Source organism: Octodon degus, unplaced genomic scaffold (genome assembly GCF_000260255.1).
Source record: "Octodon degus isolate 3935 unplaced genomic scaffold, OctDeg1.0 scaffold00055, whole genome shotgun sequence".
NCBI classification, from domain to species: Eukaryota; Metazoa; Chordata; class Mammalia; order Rodentia; family Octodontidae; genus Octodon; species Octodon degus.
The window spans coordinates 11034323-11055130 of record NW_004524631.1 but is presented as its reverse complement, the minus strand read 5'-3'; the positions used below and the strand labels follow the sequence as shown (position 1 = coordinate 11055130).

General features: G+C 43.2%; 1 protein-coding gene across 1 annotated transcript in view; it reads right to left on the bottom strand.

The window, feature by feature from the left end:
- Chst7 (carbohydrate sulfotransferase 7) overlaps positions 1 to 18634 on the bottom strand; it is a 26603-nt gene extending 7969 nt beyond the window's left edge. The window contains exon 1 of the mRNA XM_004633486.3: positions 16944 to 18634. Coding sequence (XP_004633543.1) covers positions 16973 to 18418 — 1446 coding nt within the window. The 5' untranslated portion in view covers positions 18419 to 18634 and the 3' untranslated portion in view covers positions 16944 to 16972. The remainder of the gene's footprint in view (positions 1 to 16943) is intronic.
- Positions 18635 to 20808: the final 2174 nt, after the last annotated feature.

Here is a 20808-nt window from a genome sequence, read left to right as displayed (position 1 = left end):
TTTCTGTGCTAGGCATTGAACCCAAAGCCTCACACACACTGGACATATGTGGTACCACTGATCTACACCCCAGACCAAGTTCAAATGTTTGATTGAATCACTGGTGGAACAAGGTAGAAGAGGACAGACAGGGACATGAAGGTGCTTGCACAGGTGGCAAACTTGCAAAAGCTTTTTCCATACACCAAGAATGAGTTTCTATCCTCCTGTAGTCTCTAGGTCTGAATGTCACTGAACAGGTCAGGGATGCTCAAATAGCTTCTAGTTCTGACTTAAACCTTCATGGGATCTATAGCCCCCAAGCAGGCCCTACATCAGTGGTGCTGAACTTGTGGCACTTGTGCCACAGTGAACTGTTTATATTATGGAAAGCTCTGAAGGGCTCATCATGCCCTAAATCAATCATCAGCTATTTTCCTACTATTCCTCAATATTTCTGTTTGTGCTTAAATTAGAAGTATATCTATGAATGTTTAGTGATCTTTCCCCAAAACCTTTAAGCCCCTAGTATCTTAGGTATAGGATTATGAATTTCATTTGATTCAGACTCCAACTCCTATTATGGGGACCTGTTCACATACTTTGGATATATATTGTATTAAAACTCAATACTGGATACAGTGGTGCACATCTGTGATCCCAATACTCTGGGAGGCTAAGGCAGGAAGACTACAAGTTCAAGCCAGACTATGCAATTTAGTGAGACCCTGTCTCAAAAAACAAAAAGGGCTGGGGAGGCAGCTCCTTAAAAACAAACAAACAAAAAAAACAACTCAATTTGTCAGTCAGCTACAGTGACCAAGTAGCTTTTTTCCCCCAGCTGCTATGTTTTACAATTCAAAATTAATTGTTAAGCTGCTAGCCTTCTTGGGTAAAACTATTTCTACTTACCCAATCTGGGAAGAATGAAAACATTGGCTACTGCCTGAAACAAGCATGGTTCCTCTATTCCTAAATTGGAATTATTTAAAGACATGTCCTGTGTGATAAGAGAAAATAATAAAACTGTCAGTGGAATTAATTTTAAGATTCATAGGGAATTCTGTATATTACTATTTTAAGCAGCATTTATAAAAGATTTTTTTAAAAAAAATGTGGCACTGAAGTGTGAAGTCATTCCTTAAAAACACCCCTATTGTTTATTTAAAGATTCAGTCATGTTCCATTGAGTTGGGTGTATTTTATCTTCCTTGCTCCAGCTTCACTGAATGTTTAAATTACCAACCAGGCCCTAATGCAGCTGGGTGACCTACTAATAGCCTCTGCCATCAAAGGGAAACTTCACTGTGGGTTTACTGCGGCTTCTCTTGCCTGGACTGCACGCATTTGGCTTGGCTGTGACACCACTGGCTACAGTCAGGAAGACACACTCAGCATTTCAATCATACATTTTTCAACCTTTAAAGCTATGGTGGGGGAGGGGGAAGAATCAACTTCCTCCTGGCTTTAATGTTTGAGAACAGAAGGTTCAAGCAAGTGTGCTTGTTGCTTTGCCTCTCTTAGTGGACTTCCTGTCCCATTTCAGGTCAGGTACTGAGCCCTGGGCCTCCCAAGTGCATCTGAGAAATTGCATGGGTCCTTACTTTTTTTAACCTGCCCTTCTTCTTTTCAAAGTTTTTCCACAGCTTCCTGTCCCCACCCTCACACTGGTGTCAGGTTCAAAGGGCAGGGTTGACAATCAAAAGTTACCTCACAGATGATAAAAGTTGGTTTTCTCACTTAGCTCTTCAACCAGGAGAGCTAGATTGCTGGGTATTCCCAGTAGGTCCCTGTCATCATGGCTGGGTTACTTTCCAGCTTATAGTCACAGATTTTGTTGTATTCAGGGTTTACAAGGGAAAAGATTTAATATAGGACACAAAATATATAAAATTATTTTATAATATTCACCCAAAGAGTCAAATGCAAATGAGGGTGGGAGATCTGTCCACATACTAGAGACCCCAGGAATTCAGATAAAAGCCTGGATGCCATGGCAATGTTCTGCATGAATCAAGCTGAAGACCTAGAGCCTGTGACAATGCCCTCCACGAGTCCAACTGGAGGCCCAAAGCCCATAATAATGTGTCCTGCAAGTCTGCATCAAGGATCCACACTGGGAAGGCCCAAAGGTCAGTGGTAGAAGCTTAGAAAGTGTGCTCCAGCAGAATAAAGGATCTATGCTAGCAGGCTGAGGAATCTGCACTGGAGCCAGAAAGCGACACTCAAGGTAGTGATCGGAACTCCTCTGAAGAGAATTAGAGCCATCCTCACTAACAATGAGTACCCAACCTCCTCCAAGGATGAAAACAACCGAGTTTATATCAGGAAAATCATCATGACAGGCTTCTCCATTGAAATCAACAGCATACCAAATCTTCCCCTCCAGTTCTCTTTTTTGCCATTGACAACAATCCTCATGTGGGCCTCCCACACCAGCACCATGCTGATTCAGTTCAGCTAGGCATTACAAGTTGCCTATTAGTTAATCACTACAGCCTTCTTCCAGGACTACTAGAAAGCTCCTCTGTAACTTTTTTATTGGCGATGTGTTCTTGTGTGGTCTTCTCCCAGAACAACTGGAACCAACCAGTCTGGGGATTGTTAACTCCTATGCTTATCTGTTAAGCCATGTTTAGTTTTCTTAACCTTCCTGTTTTTACTTTATATCAGTGAATTACAGTGCCAGAGAAAAAGGAAATGACTGACAGTGTTGAAGACAATAGGGCCATTAAGTGGCTTTTTTGTAACAGAGCTGCCTAGGGGTAATGGTAAAATATTCCTTGATATACAGCAGTGTGGAAGCACTAGCATTCCCTCATCATGATTCTAAAACAAAATGTAATAGGAAATGGTGAGTTTGCTATTAAACCACCCCCCCAAGTAGCCTGGAAGTGTGCTTTATAGAACATAAATATTATCAATAATTTCCAGATAATTTTCAATCTGGAAAATTAAGTAACAATGGCAGGGGATGCTGGTAATACTTGCACTAGGCAATTAACAGTTTTAATCTTATTTACAGTAGTTTAAAACAACTCTCAAGCTAAAAAATGGACCAAGTCAAGTCAAAACAAAACAAAACAAAACAGGAAACATGTACCTCAAGAGTAGAGGGTAAAACTAGCATAGAAGCCACTTGCTGAGATGGGTAACCTCAGAGGATGCCTGGGCACGTCTAACTTCCTAGTCCTAGCCACTGTGGGGGAATTCTGAGTAAAATCTCAGTCCATGTGAGTCATTCAAGACCACTGTCAGCCAGCACCCAAATCAAAAGGCCATTCTATTTCTCCAGTAGAAGAGAATGAAATAACACATCTCTCATTTTATGATACCCTACTAAATTCCTAAATTTTTGAGCTCACTTGGGAAAAAATGAACACACATCATACCAGTATTAATAAAACTGGGCATTACATAAAATTTTTATGTTTTCATGTATGTTAAAAAATAAAAGTAAGAAGCAGCTGAGCTGGCCTCATTGGCTTTTGTTTTCTTTTTTCCCCCTTACACTGAGCTACTTTGAGATATAATTTTAGTTGTTTTTTTGTGATTTAATTGGTTTTTGTGAGTGCAATTGTTCCCAACTCCAATAAAGAAATTAAGTCAGTGTTCAGACAGGCCATCTGCAGATTTCTGCTCCCCACACAGTGGGTGTGTGAAGGTTTGAGAGGGCATGAGGCTGGGAGGTAACAGGAGCTTAGATCTTCAATTCAGTTACTTGGTCTCCACAGGAACTATCTGCCTGAGGTGGGGAGGGGGGAGCACTGGGGCTGCCCTTGCCAACTCTACCTCTGCCTTCCTCTGTGTTAACATTCCCAGGTTAGGAAAGCTAGTGAATGTAGTCTGAGGTTCAGGCAGTATCTCCACCAGTTACTTCAGGTATCTCTCCCTGAAGAGTAAGGCAATATGCTTGTCTTGCTTGTCCATGATGCCAACCAAGAGTGTGTGTGTGTGTGTGTGTGTGTGTGTGTGTGTGTGTGTGTTGGGGAAATAGGACACTAGATCACAGAAGTAGGTCCTGCTCTTGACTTACAGAACCTTTGGACATTGACATACATACTGTCAAGGCATGAATTTTTTTCTGATCTTGAAACAATTTCTCTTCCTCTTTTTTGAGAAATAAAAAAAATAAATTTTCAAAGGTATTCACATAATGCAAGGGACTTCTTTTTTGTCACTTTCAGATAGGGTCTCACTGTGCAGGCTTCAAACTCACTTTGTAATCCAGGCTGGCCTTGAACTTGCAGAGATCCTCCTGCCTCAGCTTCCTGAGTGTTGACATTATAGGCATGTGCCACCATGCTCAGGAGGGATTTTGTTATTCTTTGGGGGAGTGTTCATTTTCTGCCAAGGTCTTGGTGGTGGAGTGACAGCTTGAGGTTAACTTGTAACACCTAGCTGAACTGAACAAGCATGGTGCTTGGTGTGGAAGGCTCATCTGAGGATTATTGCCAGCAGCATAAGAGGCAGAATTGGAGAAGAAGAGAAGCTGTTGGGAAATGTTTTCTACTGAGGCTGTTGGTTCTCTTGGAGGAGCTTGTCATTCTGGATTTCCTGATGAACTGAGCTGTTCTCACTGAAGGAGTTTGGAACCTCCTTGTCGCTGAGAATGGCTACAATCTACTTTGAGGGATCTCTGGTCCTCAATTTGAGCATTGCTTCCTGAGTCTGGAGGGGAGAATGGTGCACTGCTTAGTCTCCTGGAGAAGCTTGTTGCATTGGCTTTGCTGATGGGAACTCAGCTATTCTTGTCATCGGAGGAGCTCAGGACCTCACTGTTATTGAGGATGGCTGTGGTACTTTTCCGAGGAGTTCTGTTTCTTACTTTGAGCACTGTTTCCTGGCTCCAGCTCAGATCCCTTAGCCTGCTAACACAAATCCTTCCTCCCACTGGCACAGACTTTCTAGCTTCCACCACTGACTTTTGGGCTTTCCCAATACAGATCCATAAAACAGGTCTGCATAAAGACCAAAAGTTAGAGAAAAAGAAGGGCTACAAGGACAGCCAACATTTTGGTTCTAGCCTTTCAAGGTCAGTGAAGACTCAGGACATAGGAGATCCTATACTGTAACACCATGTAACTCAGTTGTGTCCCAAATTTTCTGATCAAGGAGATTATGGGGCCACAGACAGGAAAGTGATTGATGATGTAGAGTGTGCCTAAGGAGAGTCACATGGAGAGAAAACATTCTCTCAGGCTTTCACAGAGGGCACATTGGCCAAGCAATGGCCATGGCTCATCCACATGGCTGACACTGACAAAGGTTCTACAATCTGAGGTACAGGATATCAGGATAAATCCTGAGGGGATTTCACTGACCTTATCAGATACAAAAGCTACATTTGTTATATATGTCTTGCTTTAACTTGGTCTTAACCATCCAGCAGAAAAGTATAAAAACAAAGTATAAAAAGTAAAGCCATATTAATATACTGAGCTGTAAAAGGCTCAAGTCAGCAACTTCTGATATTTCCAGTCTTATGGAAAATACACTACTATTATGGACTCCTGGTCTATATTGGAATATTTTGCTGAATTCTCACACCTATAATATTTAAATGACAATGGAATACCCTTCTCTGATAAAACTAAACAAAAAAGGGGGATACAAATGAACAACCATTTTGTATATTTAAAATAGGATAGATATACAGCTACATTTTCTTAATTCAATGAATAGAAAAATTTGTTCTAATAGTGTTTGTGGACAGGATAGATATCAGGTCTGCATCTCATACAATGAATAACCACTGAGACAACAACATGCAATATATTAATTATCGAAACTGTCCTACTAATTGGTTTTGAAACTCTCATTGCTATTTATTTCTCAATAAAATTAATAAAAAACAGGTCTGCATGAGATATTGTAATGGGTTCTTAGCCTCAAATTGGGTTTATGGGAGCATTGTTATGGGCTGCATGTCTTCAGCTGGACTCATTCAGGACATTACCATAGCATCCAGGCCCTCAGCTAGATTCTTTGATCTTTAGTGTGTGGACAGATTCCCTATACTCTTTGTATATGACTCTTTGGGTAACTACTACAAAATAATTTTAAAACTCTTGACTACAACAGTTCTTATTGTCACTGTTTTACTTGCACATATTTATGAAGTATAGTGTGACAATTTGATGCATGTATGCAGTGTGTAATGATTAAATGAACATAGCTAATGTTTCCATTTCTTTAAACATTTAAAAAAATCTTACTAAATATGTAATACTTGTTGTGAGGAATAACTCAGACTGCTTCAAAGCTCAGGGGAAAGGGCTGGCCAGATAGCTTGATGGACTAAAGTGCCTGCTTAGGCAGAGGGCAGGGTCCAGGGTTCAATCCCAGCATTTTGTGGTGGCCCTGCCCCTGGGGTGACTGGGCGTAGTGGCACGCACTTATAATCCCAGCACGTGGGAGGCTGAAAACAGGAGGATCACTAGGAGTCTGATGTACATAGTGAGATCCTGTAGACCCTGTACTAAATATGTAAAAAAAAGCTCAAGGGTGTCTAAGGACACCTGGGGGTGTGATCCCTTTGTCTAGCACAGGCACAGTGTAAATACAGTTATGTAACCATGACTTAGCACATGTTTATGCATAGGCTGCTTACAGCACTATGTAAGAATGTAAATATGAGATAACAACCTGTATAAGAATTATATAATAAAGAATGGAGGCAGCTCTTGTACTCTTGTGCTCTGCTCCATGCTTCTTGCTGTTGTTGCTGATGTCTCACAAATATATGTTCTTTAACCTTGGAACCTCACCCTTGAAAAATCTCCTTAGGGCCCCCTGAGCAGGCCGACACTCATATACATTCATGGGACACAGTGTAATATTTCTATATATATATATATATATATATATATATATAGTATACTGATCAAATCCAAGAAAGTAACACTTTTAACTCCTATTACATCCATATTAGTGATTTTTTTACTGGAACAAGAGATTTCTACTTCCATTGTTTCTAAAATCTGTATGTTCTGGGCATGGTAGTGCACACCTATAATCTCAGTACAGGAGGCTGAAGCAGGAGGATTGAAGCAAGCCTGGGCTGCATAATGAATCTGAACTACACATGAAATCATGTGTCAAAAGAAAAAGAAATCTGTGTATTTAACATACACCAACTCTTGGAGGGTCACAAGGAAGTCCTATTTTTAAAATATGTTTATTTTAGTATTTTTGGCTTACTATTTCTATCATCTCTCTGAGACAGTAAAAATTTTTTTTTTTTGGGGGGGGGATAAACTCTGGTCATAGTCATGGGAAAAGTGACCTTGAAGCTCTGAGACATTCTTTCCTAATGTCACCTTCTCTGTGTGGAATGACTTCTGCAGTTAGCCTCTCAGTTTCCTCCTGGGGATATTCCAAGCTTTCCTTATTTCATTATCTTTAATAATGAACTCAGAGTCCCCACCCTGTATGCATTCCTTACACCTTACAAAGGTCCCTGAGATCTTCTATGGCAGAGCAGAACCACATGCTTCAGACCTGCAGTGAACAGTCTTTGGGATACTATAATATAAGAATATTAATCAAACAACAGTTGTCTCTGGAAGCACCTGCCGGATCTGAGGGATTTTTTTGTTTGTTTTGTTCTGCTCAGTTGGCTGCGCTGGGGATGAAGCCCAATCTATATGCCTGGCAACACTCTATCCCTGACTCTACCCCAGAGCTATATCTCAGTCTTAGACTTGAGGCTTCCTACTGGCCAGAGACTAACCTGTGTCTTCTAGGTACCTTCAAATCCTCCTGTCTTAAAGCAATACTTCACAGAAGAGGTTCTGACCCTGTAAACAAAATTGTGTCTACCTCAGTGGTTATCTTCTGAATGTGACTGTGTAAGAAAGTCCTTACAGATCTTTTCTGTTTCTGAGGAAGTAGTGGTCTTCTGGCTCCAAACAGTTCATGGTGAAGTCAAATGTGGTGGTCTTTCACAGCCTTTTTCACAGCGTCTTCTGAATTTAAAAATATTCACCATCAGCCAATGCTCTTATTTATTCTCAGCATCCAGCAGGATGGTCTTTAATATGAACAAGGCCAGCTGCAGAAAACGTCAGCCCTGGCCACTGGCAGGGTGCCCTGGGGACTAAAGAGGGGGTGGGGGGCAAAGCTGAAGAATTCTAATTCTCATGAAGACATCATTGAGCTCTGCAACTTTTTTCCCAATTGAAATGGCTTCCTGTTCAGCTCTCAAACAGTTCTCCACTTCCCAGTGTTCTTGAACTTGGGCCAGGGCTGCTTCTTAGTCCCTACTGTTCTTATTCTATACTACACTTGAGCAGAAATGTTTCTTTCAGTACAGCAAGTTCCTTCAGTTCCACTCTGGAGCAAGAGCATGGGGAACCAGGTGACCTCAGCACGGGAAGAAGGGAGAGGGAGACCAAGTCATTTATTGTTCCCTTGTTTGTCTGGAATGTCAGACACAAAAAGCAAGGCCACTTTGCTTCTTTCATTTCATTATTTTCTGGGTTTTCTCATGCTAAGAGCAGGATAAGAAGAGGCATATTGAAGAATTTTAAACCAGTTGTTTGTAAATATTTTTAAAATCATCACTGTCAAGCCTTTATGTTATATTTGTATTCATAGGAAAAAATGTCAGCCCAGATTGAATACAAACAAACAAACAAACAAACAAACACTCAGAGAAAAGCCTCTGAATTTTATGTCAAAAACTTCAAGGTTCTAGGGGTGTAGCTTAGTAGTAGAGCACTTGCCTAGTCTAGGCAAGTCCCTGGGTTACATTCCTAGCAAGGAGTTAGAGGTGATTGAAAACTGGACACTTCCACCCTACCCCAGTGAAATCACAGAAAGCATTCTCAGGAGCATAGAGAAAATGTATAAAGAGTTAAACCTGATTTAAAGCCAGCCAAATTTCCTCAGTGCTAGTGTTTTCAAGTCACTGATGTTCAAGTTAATCATCTTTGTGTAATAATCCAATGCAACAGTTCTGAAGAAGGCCATCCTGAACAAAAACTTTGTTAAAACTTGGTGCCATGTAGAAGCATGGTTTTATAAGAAGATACTAATTTTGTATGAAAATGCTCCTGCTCCTTTACAGTGTCACAGAAAGGATACTATCCAAATGAATGTAGATGGCAAAAGGGCTAAGTTCACTTCACCTTGGTATCTGAGCTACTATAATCCAAGCTGTGAGGTGCTCATTCAGTTTGAGACAAAACTATAAGGCTGGAAGCTTCCAGGATGCACACAAAAAGGATTCCTCATATATCACATTATCCAAAATGAAAAAAATTAAATAAAATCCAGGTTGCTGAAAGTCTTGGAAATGGACATTCCAAGAAACTAGTGGTAGGAGTGAAAGTTGGAATGATTTTGAAGAACTACCTTTCAAAATGTAAAAAGCATGAACCTTTTAGTACATAAGGCCACTGTACTATGGCAAATTTCTGACAGATACACTCAAGTGTATACAAATAAAACATAAATTTGTTACTGAAAAATGTAATGAATGGTGTTTGTAAATAGGATATAATTTCTGCATCTTGTACAACAAACAACCACTAGGAAGGCAGTATGCAATGTGTTAATTATTGGAACTGTCCTACCAATTTGATTTGAAACTGTCTCATTGCTATTTATTTCTCATAAAATTCTGGAAAAAATGCAGTGAAATACAGCAAAAACCTATATCAATCTAAATAGCCTAAGAACTATGCAGATATAATACATTTCTATAATGAAATACAGTATAGTCACTAAAAATAGATAATACAGGAAGATTTCATAAAGTTTTAAAAAGGATAATATACACTTAAGTACATAAAAAGCAATATATTTCAGTTTGAATTTGCATAAAATTTTCCAGACATTTATGAGCATATCTTCAAGTGGCAACCTTGTCAGATACAAAAGTTACATTTCTTGTTATATAGGTCTTGCTTTATCTTGGTCTTAACCATCCAGCAGAAAAGTATAGTAATGAGGTATGAAAAGTAAAGCCATATTAATATGCTGAGTTGTAAAGGGCTTAAGTCAACAACTTCTGACATTGCCAGTCCTATGGATAACCCACTACTATTATGGACTACCAGATTATATTGGATTATTTTGCTGAATTCACACACCTACAATATTTAAATGGCAATGGAATGCCCATCTCTGACAAAACTAAACTAAAAAAGGGGATACAAAGGAAGGAACATTTTGTATTTGTATATACAAAATAGGATAGATATACAGCTACTTTCTCTTAATTCAATGAGAAGAAAGATTTGTACTAATAGTATTGAGACAGTATATCATGTCAGCATTTTGTACTATGAATAATCACTATGAAGACAACAATATGCAATGTATTAATTATTGAAACTGTCCTACTAATCAGTTTTGAAACTATCTCATTGCTATTTCTTTCTCAATAAAATTAATAAACAAAATTTTTCTAGACATACTTCACAAGAAATGTACTGGTCACTTCTAGGAACTGAGACTGGCAGGTATTTTATACATTTCTGCACTGCTTAACTCTTTACCACTTGTTTACATATTTCTACAAATTTTAAAGACGCTAATTTAAAAATTAAAAAAATCTGATTTTAATCCTCTTGTTTAATTCTTATCAACTTACTTAACCTCTCAGCTTTATTTATCATCCATAAAATGTGGATTCTACCTACCATGTAAAGCTTAGGATTGAGACATTATGCATCAATCAAAGGTAAAAATATAGATGTTCAATGAATGTCACCTCCTTTTAGCACCAGTAAACCCTAGAAATCTTCCTATTCAACTTTCTTTTTGGTTTTGTGGATTTCATTTGTTTTTGAAGTACTGGGAATGGAATACAGGGCCCCATACATGCTAGGCAAGCATTCTGACTGGTCCAAAACCTCAGTCTACAACCTCTTATACTTTTTCAAGTAGTGACCAGGACAGCCACATCCTGAGGCCTGGCTTTCTGTGTCCTAATATAAAAACTGACTTCATAGGAACCCAGGAATGACAGTACTTTGGGTTGCCACTTCACTTTAGAGGAACAGCCTACTCTGCTTCACTCTGTAGATTTGGTGAGTCTTGATTTTTCCTAAACACCAAAGTCCGTCATCAACTGAAGAGTCTTCCCAGGCAAGGTGGCCCAATTGGAAGCAGTGAGGATGTCTGGATTGTTAGGACATACAGGGCCTTACCTCTACCTAATTTCTTTTAAAGGGTGCATATATCTTGTTAAGAACAAAGACCAAAGCAACCTGAATGCTTACAGGGAGCTGGGGCTAGGGCTCAGTGGTAGAGCACATATCTGAAGCCCTGGTTTCCATCCTCAGCACCTAAACAAAATAAATACCTACCTACAGGGGTGAAATTTTGGGTCCTATCAATGGTAAAAGTCAAAAGAAGACAGACTAAAAAGGACAAGAATAGCACATTAGTCTGTTCAGAGCAGCAGGGGATGATCTGGTACATATAATGACAGACTTGTACATAAAAATCCATAGAGAAGGCATTTTGCATTTTGTGATAGGGTGATAAAGGTATCCATGTATAATTTTCTTTTCTATAGTAATGCCCTAAATCTACTTGGCACTTCATAACTTCAAGTTCTTTCCACATAAATCACAGTAGTAGGTGGTTTTTCTGCTCAATAGCCCCTGATTCCTTATTTTGATCTTGCCCCAGTGCCATTCCTGGGCCCAGGAAATGATCATTGGTTCAAGCCAGTGGTTTTCAGCTTTGGTTGTATGGTGGAATCAGCCTACTTTATTCCAGACAAATCAGAATCTTCTGGACTGGAAGTATAGCTCAGTGGTATAGCATTTGCCTAGCATGTGCGAGGCCCTGAGTAAACATCACCAGCATTACACAGAAAGGAAAAAAATTCCAGGGGTGGTGTTCAGGTGTTAGCATTTTTCAAAAGCATATTCCTTAGCTGGACGTGCAATATTACTTCACCCATTATGCATGGCTTTACTTTCTGAGGTTTTAGTTGTCCAGCCAAAAACAGTCCAAAGATGTAGGATACCAGAGAGTAAGGATCAAGGCCTAACTGACCTTCTCTGTGGAGATGAAGGAGGAAATGGCAAGCTGTTCCTCCTTTGGCAAATGAGCCAGCATGCTAGAATGTTCTAGGGAAGAGTTGACACAGATAAGATCTGGTTGTTTACCTGGTAATATACTACAGATAAGAGGAGGTAGCTAAATCTGTGCTAGTCTCATTGCTTAATCTCATGTCCAAGTAAAAGCAACATGAGCCAAATGCTCAGGGCTCTTTGTCCACTTAGAAGCAAGGGTCCGCTGACCACTCTTCCAAATTATCACTGTGTCTTATCTTTAATCTCCATTTATCCCCTCTGGTTAGGAATTTCTAGCAGGTTGTTTTCCCACACAAAGAAAACTGCAGAATAATTCAATATAATAATTTATACTGCTGTTTTTTATACTACTGTTTTGTTGAAATCTCACGCAGGCTTGCTTCATTCTTCTTGCCATGTAAATAATCCTTTCATCCAGCAAATTCACACTGTACATAGTATCTGCCCTCTTGCAGTTAGATCATATTCATGTAATTTTATTACAATATTGCTATAATTTCCTTATTGCTCATCTCTCTAATTATAAACTTTATCAGAGTTGTGTATGTGTGCATGTTCATGTGTGTGTGTGTGTGTGTGTGTGTGTGTGTGTGTGTTAAAAAACAATGCATATAGGGTTTGGTACTACTATCTGTGGTTTCAGGCATCCACTAGAGGTCTCAGAACATATCCCCCAGGATAAGGTAAGAATTAGGGTAGAAGAAACACTGCTGTGATTTTCAGGCAGGGCTGAGAATTACTAGTCTAAACCAATCAGGGTGCTCCCATTCCCTTTTGTCAATTACTGGGCTAAGGCAGGCCATGTGATATAAAGCCAATGAGACATAAAAAGAAGTCAGCTAAAGTAGAGGGTTCTAGGCAAGGTTTTTAGTAGGAGATTAAAGGAAAGAGTACTGCATGAAGGAATACCTCTCCATCCCTTACCTGCTAACCACCTTTCTTTCTTTCTGCATTTTAACAAGCCTGTGTAGTTGTAAGCATTTTTTTTTTGGTGGAACCGGGGATTGAACTCAGGTCCTTGTGCTTGCCAGACAAGCACTTATTCTACTGAGCTATCTCCCCGGCCCAAGCCTGTGTAGTTGGATGAGGATATGATGCTTAAAGCTGTGATTACTGTCTTCTGACAGTGGGGACATGAGCTATCAGTGAAAGCCAAGAAGATAGAAAAGAGTCTGTGTCCTTGGTAACTTAGTTCATGACTCTGCACTACCTAGTCAGCCCTGAGGAAAAGCTTTCTCCCTCCCTGATAAATTTTGGCTATTGGGTATGGACCATCTAGAGGTTCCTCAGGTTAATTCACCTCCAACCTCTCTTCACTGTTGAGCCAAGGACATGCACATTCAGGTGTCCTGTGAGGAGGATGGATGTAGATGCTGTCAGCAGCTCAGAAATACTTTGTTTATGGTTGCAAACTGTGGTGGTTAATTGTCAACTCAAGTGGTGTCATGGTTTGGGGTTTATGCAAGGCAAACAATCTAGTGCAAGACGAATTTTATAGTAGTATTTTATAATAAATCACCCAAGAATCACATACAGCAAGTGTAGGAAATGTATTCACACACTAACTACTAAAGACTCCAGCTGAGGGCCTAGATCCTAATATCTTGCATGGGTACAGCTGAAAACCTAGAGCTCATAAAAATGCCTCCCACAATTCCAGCTGAAGGCCTAGAGCCCACAATAAAGTCTCATGCAGGTCTGCTTCACATATCTTTGCCGGAAGGGCCCAAAGATCAGTGGTGGAAGCTAGAAAGTTTATGCCAGTGGGATGAAGTATCTGTGCTAGTAATCTGAGAGATCTGAACCGGAGCTAGGAAGCAATACTCAACGTAAGCACCAGAGCTCCCTCAAAACTACCACAGCCATCCTTAGCAACAGTGTGGTCCCTAGCTCATCCAGCAATGAGGAAAGCCAAGTTCCCATCAGGAAAGCTAATGTAACATGCTTTTCCATGAGGCTGAGCAGTGCACCATCTTCCCCTCCAGAGCCAGGAGGCAATGCTCAAGATAAGAACCAGAGCTTCTCCAAAGCTCACCGGGAAAACCAACATGACAAGGTCCTCTAGCAGAACAGACCAAGAGAACTAGCAGCTTCCAACAGCTTCTCCAAACAGCATCCCTAACAGCATCTGGGCGGCTTCTCCCATTCTGCATTTATGCTGCTGGCAACAATGCTCAGGTGGGCCTCCCACACTCAGCACTATGCTAGTTTAATTCAGCTGGGTGTAATAAGTTGACCACCAGTTAGGAATCCACTACAAGCAGGAATGCCCAACTGTACCGAGTCAGGGTGTTACAAGAAGATCCACTTAAGGAGGAGCATTTTCAAAACCATGTAAATGGAGACCATGAGGGAAGGATTTCAGCTGATTTTCCTTGGAAGAGCTTTGGCTATTCTGTTGAAAGGAGCTTTGGTCTTTGCTTCACTAAAATGGCCTCTGTTTTCTTTGGAGGAGCTCCGGTCTTTGCCTTGAGCACTGTCTTTTGGCTTTTGGCACAGATTCTTCAGCTTCCAGCAAGAGCTTTTTGGTCTGTCACTGCAGACTCTAGCCTTCAGCACCAGCACCAGCACCAGGCTTGTGCAGATCCTTCAGGCTTCCATTGCAGATTCCTCAGCCTCCTGATAAGGACTCATAAAGGACATTGCTTGGGCTCCAGTCTTTTAGCTGGATTCTCCAAGATCTCTAGCATGTGGACAAATCTCTTCTACATTGGACTCTGTGGGCAGATACTGTCAGCTAGTCTTGTAAATTTCTTGCATTCAATCTGTTCTCTTGCAAATATTGGTTATAATCTAATGTATTAGTAATGAAGCTAAGTGTGTTTTGGACCCCAAACCTGTACGGTCAGCTGGGGCACCAGAGTTGCTGCCAGGGAATACAAGGGGGGCCAGGCAAGGCATGTACAATGGAGAGATTATGGGCTCTGGAATCTAATAGTGAACACCATTCCACTTTCACTAGCCCAAGTAAGACTTTTGTAAATCTCATTAGTGGATTAGTAGAATTATCTTTCTAGGAACCAGGAATACAAACATTTTAATAAATGTACCTTAATAAGAGCCCAATGTGGGAGGAAGGGCTCAGCCATCAGTCTAGAAGGGCTTCAAACTTTCACCCAGATGCACTGAAGGAAGCCTCACTGGCCTTCCAAACAGTGGCATTGGTGTCTTTCCCCATAGTCACTGTTAGGAGCACAGATTTGTACTTCCTAGAGGGCAGAATCCATGTCCTATACCTTTCTCTCCATTCTCTGTATTACTTCATCCCAGCCAGGATTCAATATAAATTAGTAAATGGGGGGGCACTTTTAGAAAATTGTAAAACCATAAAATGCTTCAGCATTTGCCGAGGGGTAGAACTCCTGAGGCCTGTGAAGGAGGATTAGGGACCATTATGTTCCATCTGTAAATACAGACTTAGCAGATGAAAGGATGTTTTTCTTAAGACCTGAAAGTTTACTCTGTGCCTTACTTTCTTCCACTCTGGAAATCAGGAAAGAACAGAGACTTCCTAGCAATTATAGAAAATGATCAACAAAGCCACTTGATTACTGGGAGAAAAATCAGCCAGCTTCTGAAATCATTCTGAAACCCAAGCTTTATTAACAGAATCCATCTTCATTACCATCTTCAACCTTTGTCCCAGAACACATCCCAGGAGAATGCTGAATTATGCTCTAAAATAGTGAATGGAAATTTAAGTCACTTCCGCCCACTAAGCACTGCTTTTCCTCCTCTGGTCTGCATAGTGCAGAAAGTGGCACCCTTCCAATTTAGAGTTCAGGGAAATGTATTTCCATGTTGGTGACATGACTAATGTGGTCATCTTTATGCACAACTAACTCTTCCCTTAGCCTAATGTTAGATGCCACCTTAGCATCTTTAGATATATACTGCAAAGAATGAAAAAAGAAGACTTTTCATAAACTGCTACTGTCCACCTAAGGTCCATCACCTAAATGGATGAAGTGGAGTAAGGGCGACACACCCCTGAGGTCTTGCTGGCACTAAAGGAAGCTGACCTCAGCCTTCGGCACATGATGCAAAAGGGTTATAGTCAAATATCCTGCAAACAGCAGTACTGGGAGAGAGAGGGGTAGGGAAGGAGAGGGGCACATATCAGCTAGGGGACAGCAAAGTTTATTCTATCCCATTATACCAGGGTCTGAGACACACAGATGTGCCTGAATGCTTGCTACTTAGAAGGAAAGCCCTGTAGCTTGAGCGTAAGAGAGACAGAAAACAAAATGAAACAGAAAGATAAGGAATAGACAGGGTTAAAGTGCTGATACCTTTCCACTAAACACTGCTCTTGGTTTCTCTCTGACAAGAAAGCAGCACAGTTAAAAAGTTGCTCCAGGACAATCTGGCATGAACATTCATTCAGAACCATCAACTTCAGAGTTCCTTGAATTCGTACTCTTCACATCAAAAGTTCCATTAATTATTATTTCAGACTTTCTCTGCTGTCCTCTGATTTTTGATACCTCTTCACTTCAAAGAAGGGACTAGGGCCAGGCGTGGTGGTGAAAGCCTGTTATCCCAACACTCAGGAGGCTGAGGCAGAAGGATTGCCTTGAGTTCACGGCTAACCTGCACTACACAGCGAGACCCTGTCTCATTCTCCTACCCTCATCCCCATGCAAGAAAAAAAAAAAAAAGGACTGGGAATGAGATGTGGACTCTGCTTCAGCTACTACCTGAACTTAAAGCATGCTCTCTTGATCAGAGTACTCCTCTGAAGAAGTGGGTGGCTAAACTGGAGAACCCAGTGAATCAGAATCTAATCTGATAGCCTGGGATTCCAGACTGCACCATCCCCTCTCCACCTGCCCCCCTGCGGGCCGTTTCAGGTCCCCCATGACCTTTCCTCATGGTCTGCCCAGAACCCCGGCACCTTACCAGAGTTGCCCTAGAGTGGGCATGAGGGGTTAAGTGGCGCTGTCGACCTCGGACTCCAGTGGGGTCTCCCCTCCCATGGGTGGCTCCGCGTCGCTCTCTCCACTGCGAGGGTAGGCCAACAGACGCATGGCTGGAGCGCATGCGGCTTCCACCTGGCGCACCTGCTCTTGGCTCAGGCGCTCCCGCCAGGCGTGCACCGCCTCCCGGGCGTCACGTGCGGACAGATGGAAGGGTCGGTCAGCGCCGTAGGCCGAGCCGCGCGTCATGTTGAGTGCGAAGGCGTCCAGCGCAGCAAGCGCACGCAGCCGGGAGAAGCGCAGCAGACGGTGCAGTTGGGTGCGCGGCTGCCGCACCAGGTCCTCATAGCGCACTTTCAGGTAGCGGCGCCGCAGCCAGGCAGGAGCACCGCGCGCAAAAAGCAGGTCGCGCAGCCAAGCCTCGCAGATAACCTCTAGCGCACCAGTCAAGAAGAAATCGGCCCGGGGTGCGGCGGGCAGTGCGCGGGACTGGCCCCCAGGACGCACGCCCACGCCATGTGCCAGCAGCACGCGGTGAAAGCGGTCGCCTCTCTGGCGAGTGCGCAGCACCTGGATACTCTCCCGCAGCAGCCCCTGCCTTGACTTGAGGCGCGAATTATGCACGGCTCGCGGGTCTCTGAAAAGCTGCACCACCTTCAGGTTGAGCCCTGGGTCACGCAGCAGTGGCACCAGCACGCCCAGGTCGAGCAAGCGTACATCCTTGATGACCACCACCGGGTACTTGCGACATTCATCCTCCAGTGCGCGTAGCGCTACGGGCGGGCAGCTGCGCTCACAGGCGGAGTCCTCGACGAGCCCCACCTCAGCGCGGGAACGCATCGCACCAGGGCACAGCGGCCGTGAGCAGATGACCTTGTTGGTCCGCCAGCGGAACAGGGCTGCCGTGGTGAGATTGGCTGCATCCGGAGCTCGCGCGGCGGGATCCCCCGGCGGCGCATACAACCCCAGCACAGAGAAGTCGCAGCGGAAGAGAGAACGCAGCATATCTCTCAGCGCGCCCTGCAAGCTCTCGGCGTCGCCTGGATACAGTGCCTGCCAAAGATGCCACATGGGCTCGTACAAATAGAACACGTCTGGGTGCTGGTTAAAGAGCTCACCCAGGAAGGACGAGCCTGTGCGCCAGGTGGCATGCACGTAGATGTGTTGCTTCTCGCGAGTCAGTGCCTCCCCGACGGTACTGCGGTTGCCTGAGGACTGGCCCGCGCTCTCTTCGGGGGTGGCCCGCGCCTCGGCGCCCAGCTCGCGTTCGCCAGCCGCTGCCGCCTCCAGGCTCCACACTCCCAGGCTGCGCTTCAGGCCGGGGCAGTGTCCAACACCCTTGTCCTGGTCGCGACCACCGTCTAGTACAGAGGGGACTAGCAGTAACATCAGGGTGTACACCACTAACAGCAGCGCGAACTTACAGTACTCTCGGCGCCGCCGCCGCCGGCCCTTCATCTTTAACGGACCCTCCAGATAGGGCTGGGCGCCTGTCCTCTCCGCTGGCTCAGAAACTCCGTCCCGAGTCCTCTCCGCTTGCCTCTCTGGGCCCCTCAGCGCTGGGAGGAGCGGAGCTGCTTGAGCCGCTCATCCGCAAGGGGAAACTTGGGAGACAGCGGTGCTAATAGTGACGGCGTCCCTACCCTTTTGGCTTCGCCTCTGGAGAGCCGCCTATTGGCGGGCTTGGCTGCCGTCCGTCCCGCCTTCACCCGAGTGCTTCTCCCCGCCTTTCTATCCTCCCTGGTTCGCCCATCGCTTTGCCAGATTTGGGCGGGCCTGCCGTAGGCTGCGAACAGAGCCAAACCCCACCTTTTCCCATCCCCTACTTAATGAAGTTAAGTCTTATGAATTAGCTTCAGACAAGGGAGGGGCTTGTGTGTACAGAATGTACCAAGTGGCTGGACAAGAACTCCTCCCTGGAGAACTCCACTGCCTCTTCTGTTTTAGGTGTTCCGCCTGGCTATCTCTGCCGAGGCAGATAACTCGCCAGAATCTACATCCAGCGCCCCCGTCTGCCCTGGAGTGGGTGTTACTGAATTATCTTACTAAGACCTCAACTAAGATTAAAAGTACACAGTTGAACATCGTTTTGTGGTTGCAGGGGATTTGGAAGCTCTGCTGCATTCACGCAGCACATTTAACGATCTAATTTAGGCTTTCTGGCTCAGCGCATCTGGAGGCGTGGCTGGCGTGGCCTGAGGTGCCAGGGATGGAACCCTGGTCCTGGCGCCTGCTTAAGCAGGTACCTAGTCCGCTGAGCTATCTCGCTGGCCCCTTCTTTTATCTTTCTTTGTTTTTCTCTCTTTCATTTTTTTTTTTTTTTTTGTTTTGCTATTGCCATCACCCATGGACCTCAACCTCTGTTGCGTTCACGCAGCACATTTAACAATCAAATTTAGGCTTTGCCCACTAAGTTCCCTCACGTTTTAAGGGCACTCTATGGCTCACTTTGTAAAGTGAGATTAAGTGTAGTGCCCATATACCTCTTGGGGTGTGAGATTGGGAGTTATTGCTACAATATAGCCACACAAAAGCAAAAGACATTTACAGAATTAGATTGGTAGCATGTTGAATTTTCCTCATAGACAAGTGTTTAAAAAGACCCATAGGGAGGAAGATGTACCAAAGCATAAATGAAAAAGTGATGGGAATCCCAAGAAGCAGATCACTTTTAGAGCTACCAGAATTCGAAAGGAAACCAAAAAGAATAATTGCTGCTTCGTTTCAGTGAAATAATGAAAAAGAAAGGAAAGTTTTCTCCCATCTTTCTGGATAAGATGTTAAATGGCTAACAAAAGAGAAAAAACAATTCTATTTGCCCACCAGGGGAAGGTATTCAAATTGGAAAAGTGAGACTGTCTCCGATAATCCCTGGTCTTTAACATTTTGAAAGCTACTCTACTTCTAAACTGGTTCAAGTAGTTTATTTTCTGTCTATATTCCCTCCCTTTAAAATCCTGTGTTCCGTAACATCACTGACCACTACTCTGTTTTGTTGTCAATTTTTCAGATGACAATAAGATACACCAGACCATTATTTTATAACACTCCCTATGGTGGCAGTGGTGATTGTCACCTTGAGTGTATTAACAGACATTTAGCAGGTTAGTAAAGCACATTGCTGGGTGAGTCTGTGGGAGTGTCCAGAGATGGTTGGTATGTGCACCAGGAAACTGAGGGGGGAGACCCACCTAGACATGGGTGCTGCCATCCTACAGGCTATCTCTAAGGTGGATTGGAAAGAAAGGAAGAAGTCTGCCTGCATTTGAGATGTTTCATTCTGCTACAGTAGATGCTTTTCCTTTTCTGTTTTTTAAAAATGTATTTGGTACAGGGTTTCACTAGGCAATGTGAACTCATAGTGATCCTTCTGTTTTCAGCCTCCCCAGCACTGGGATTACAGGTGTGCACCACCACGAAGGGACTCAGTGGCTGGTTTAGCGCACCTGGGGGCAGAGCTGGTGTGGCCTGTGGTGCCAGGGATGGAACCCTGGTCCTGGTGCTTGTTTAAGCAGGTACCTAGACCGCTGAACTATCTCACTGGCCCCTTCTTTTATCTTTCTTTTCTTTTTTCTCTTTCTTTCTTTCTTTCTTTCTTTCTTTCTTTCTTTCTTTCTTTCTTTCTTTCTTTCTTTCTTCTTTCCTTTTTTTGCTCTTACCATCACCCCTGGACCTCAACCTCCAGCTCCTTCAATCTTTCAAGGCAGATTCACACCTGCAACTCTCCAGGGAGCTTCCAGACCTTCAGTCTTGGGCAGACACTGTATCTTTTATTTCTTTTATCCTGTGACTTCCAACTTCCTGAACTGAACAGTTACTGGATCTGTTCCACATGCAGATGGCCACTG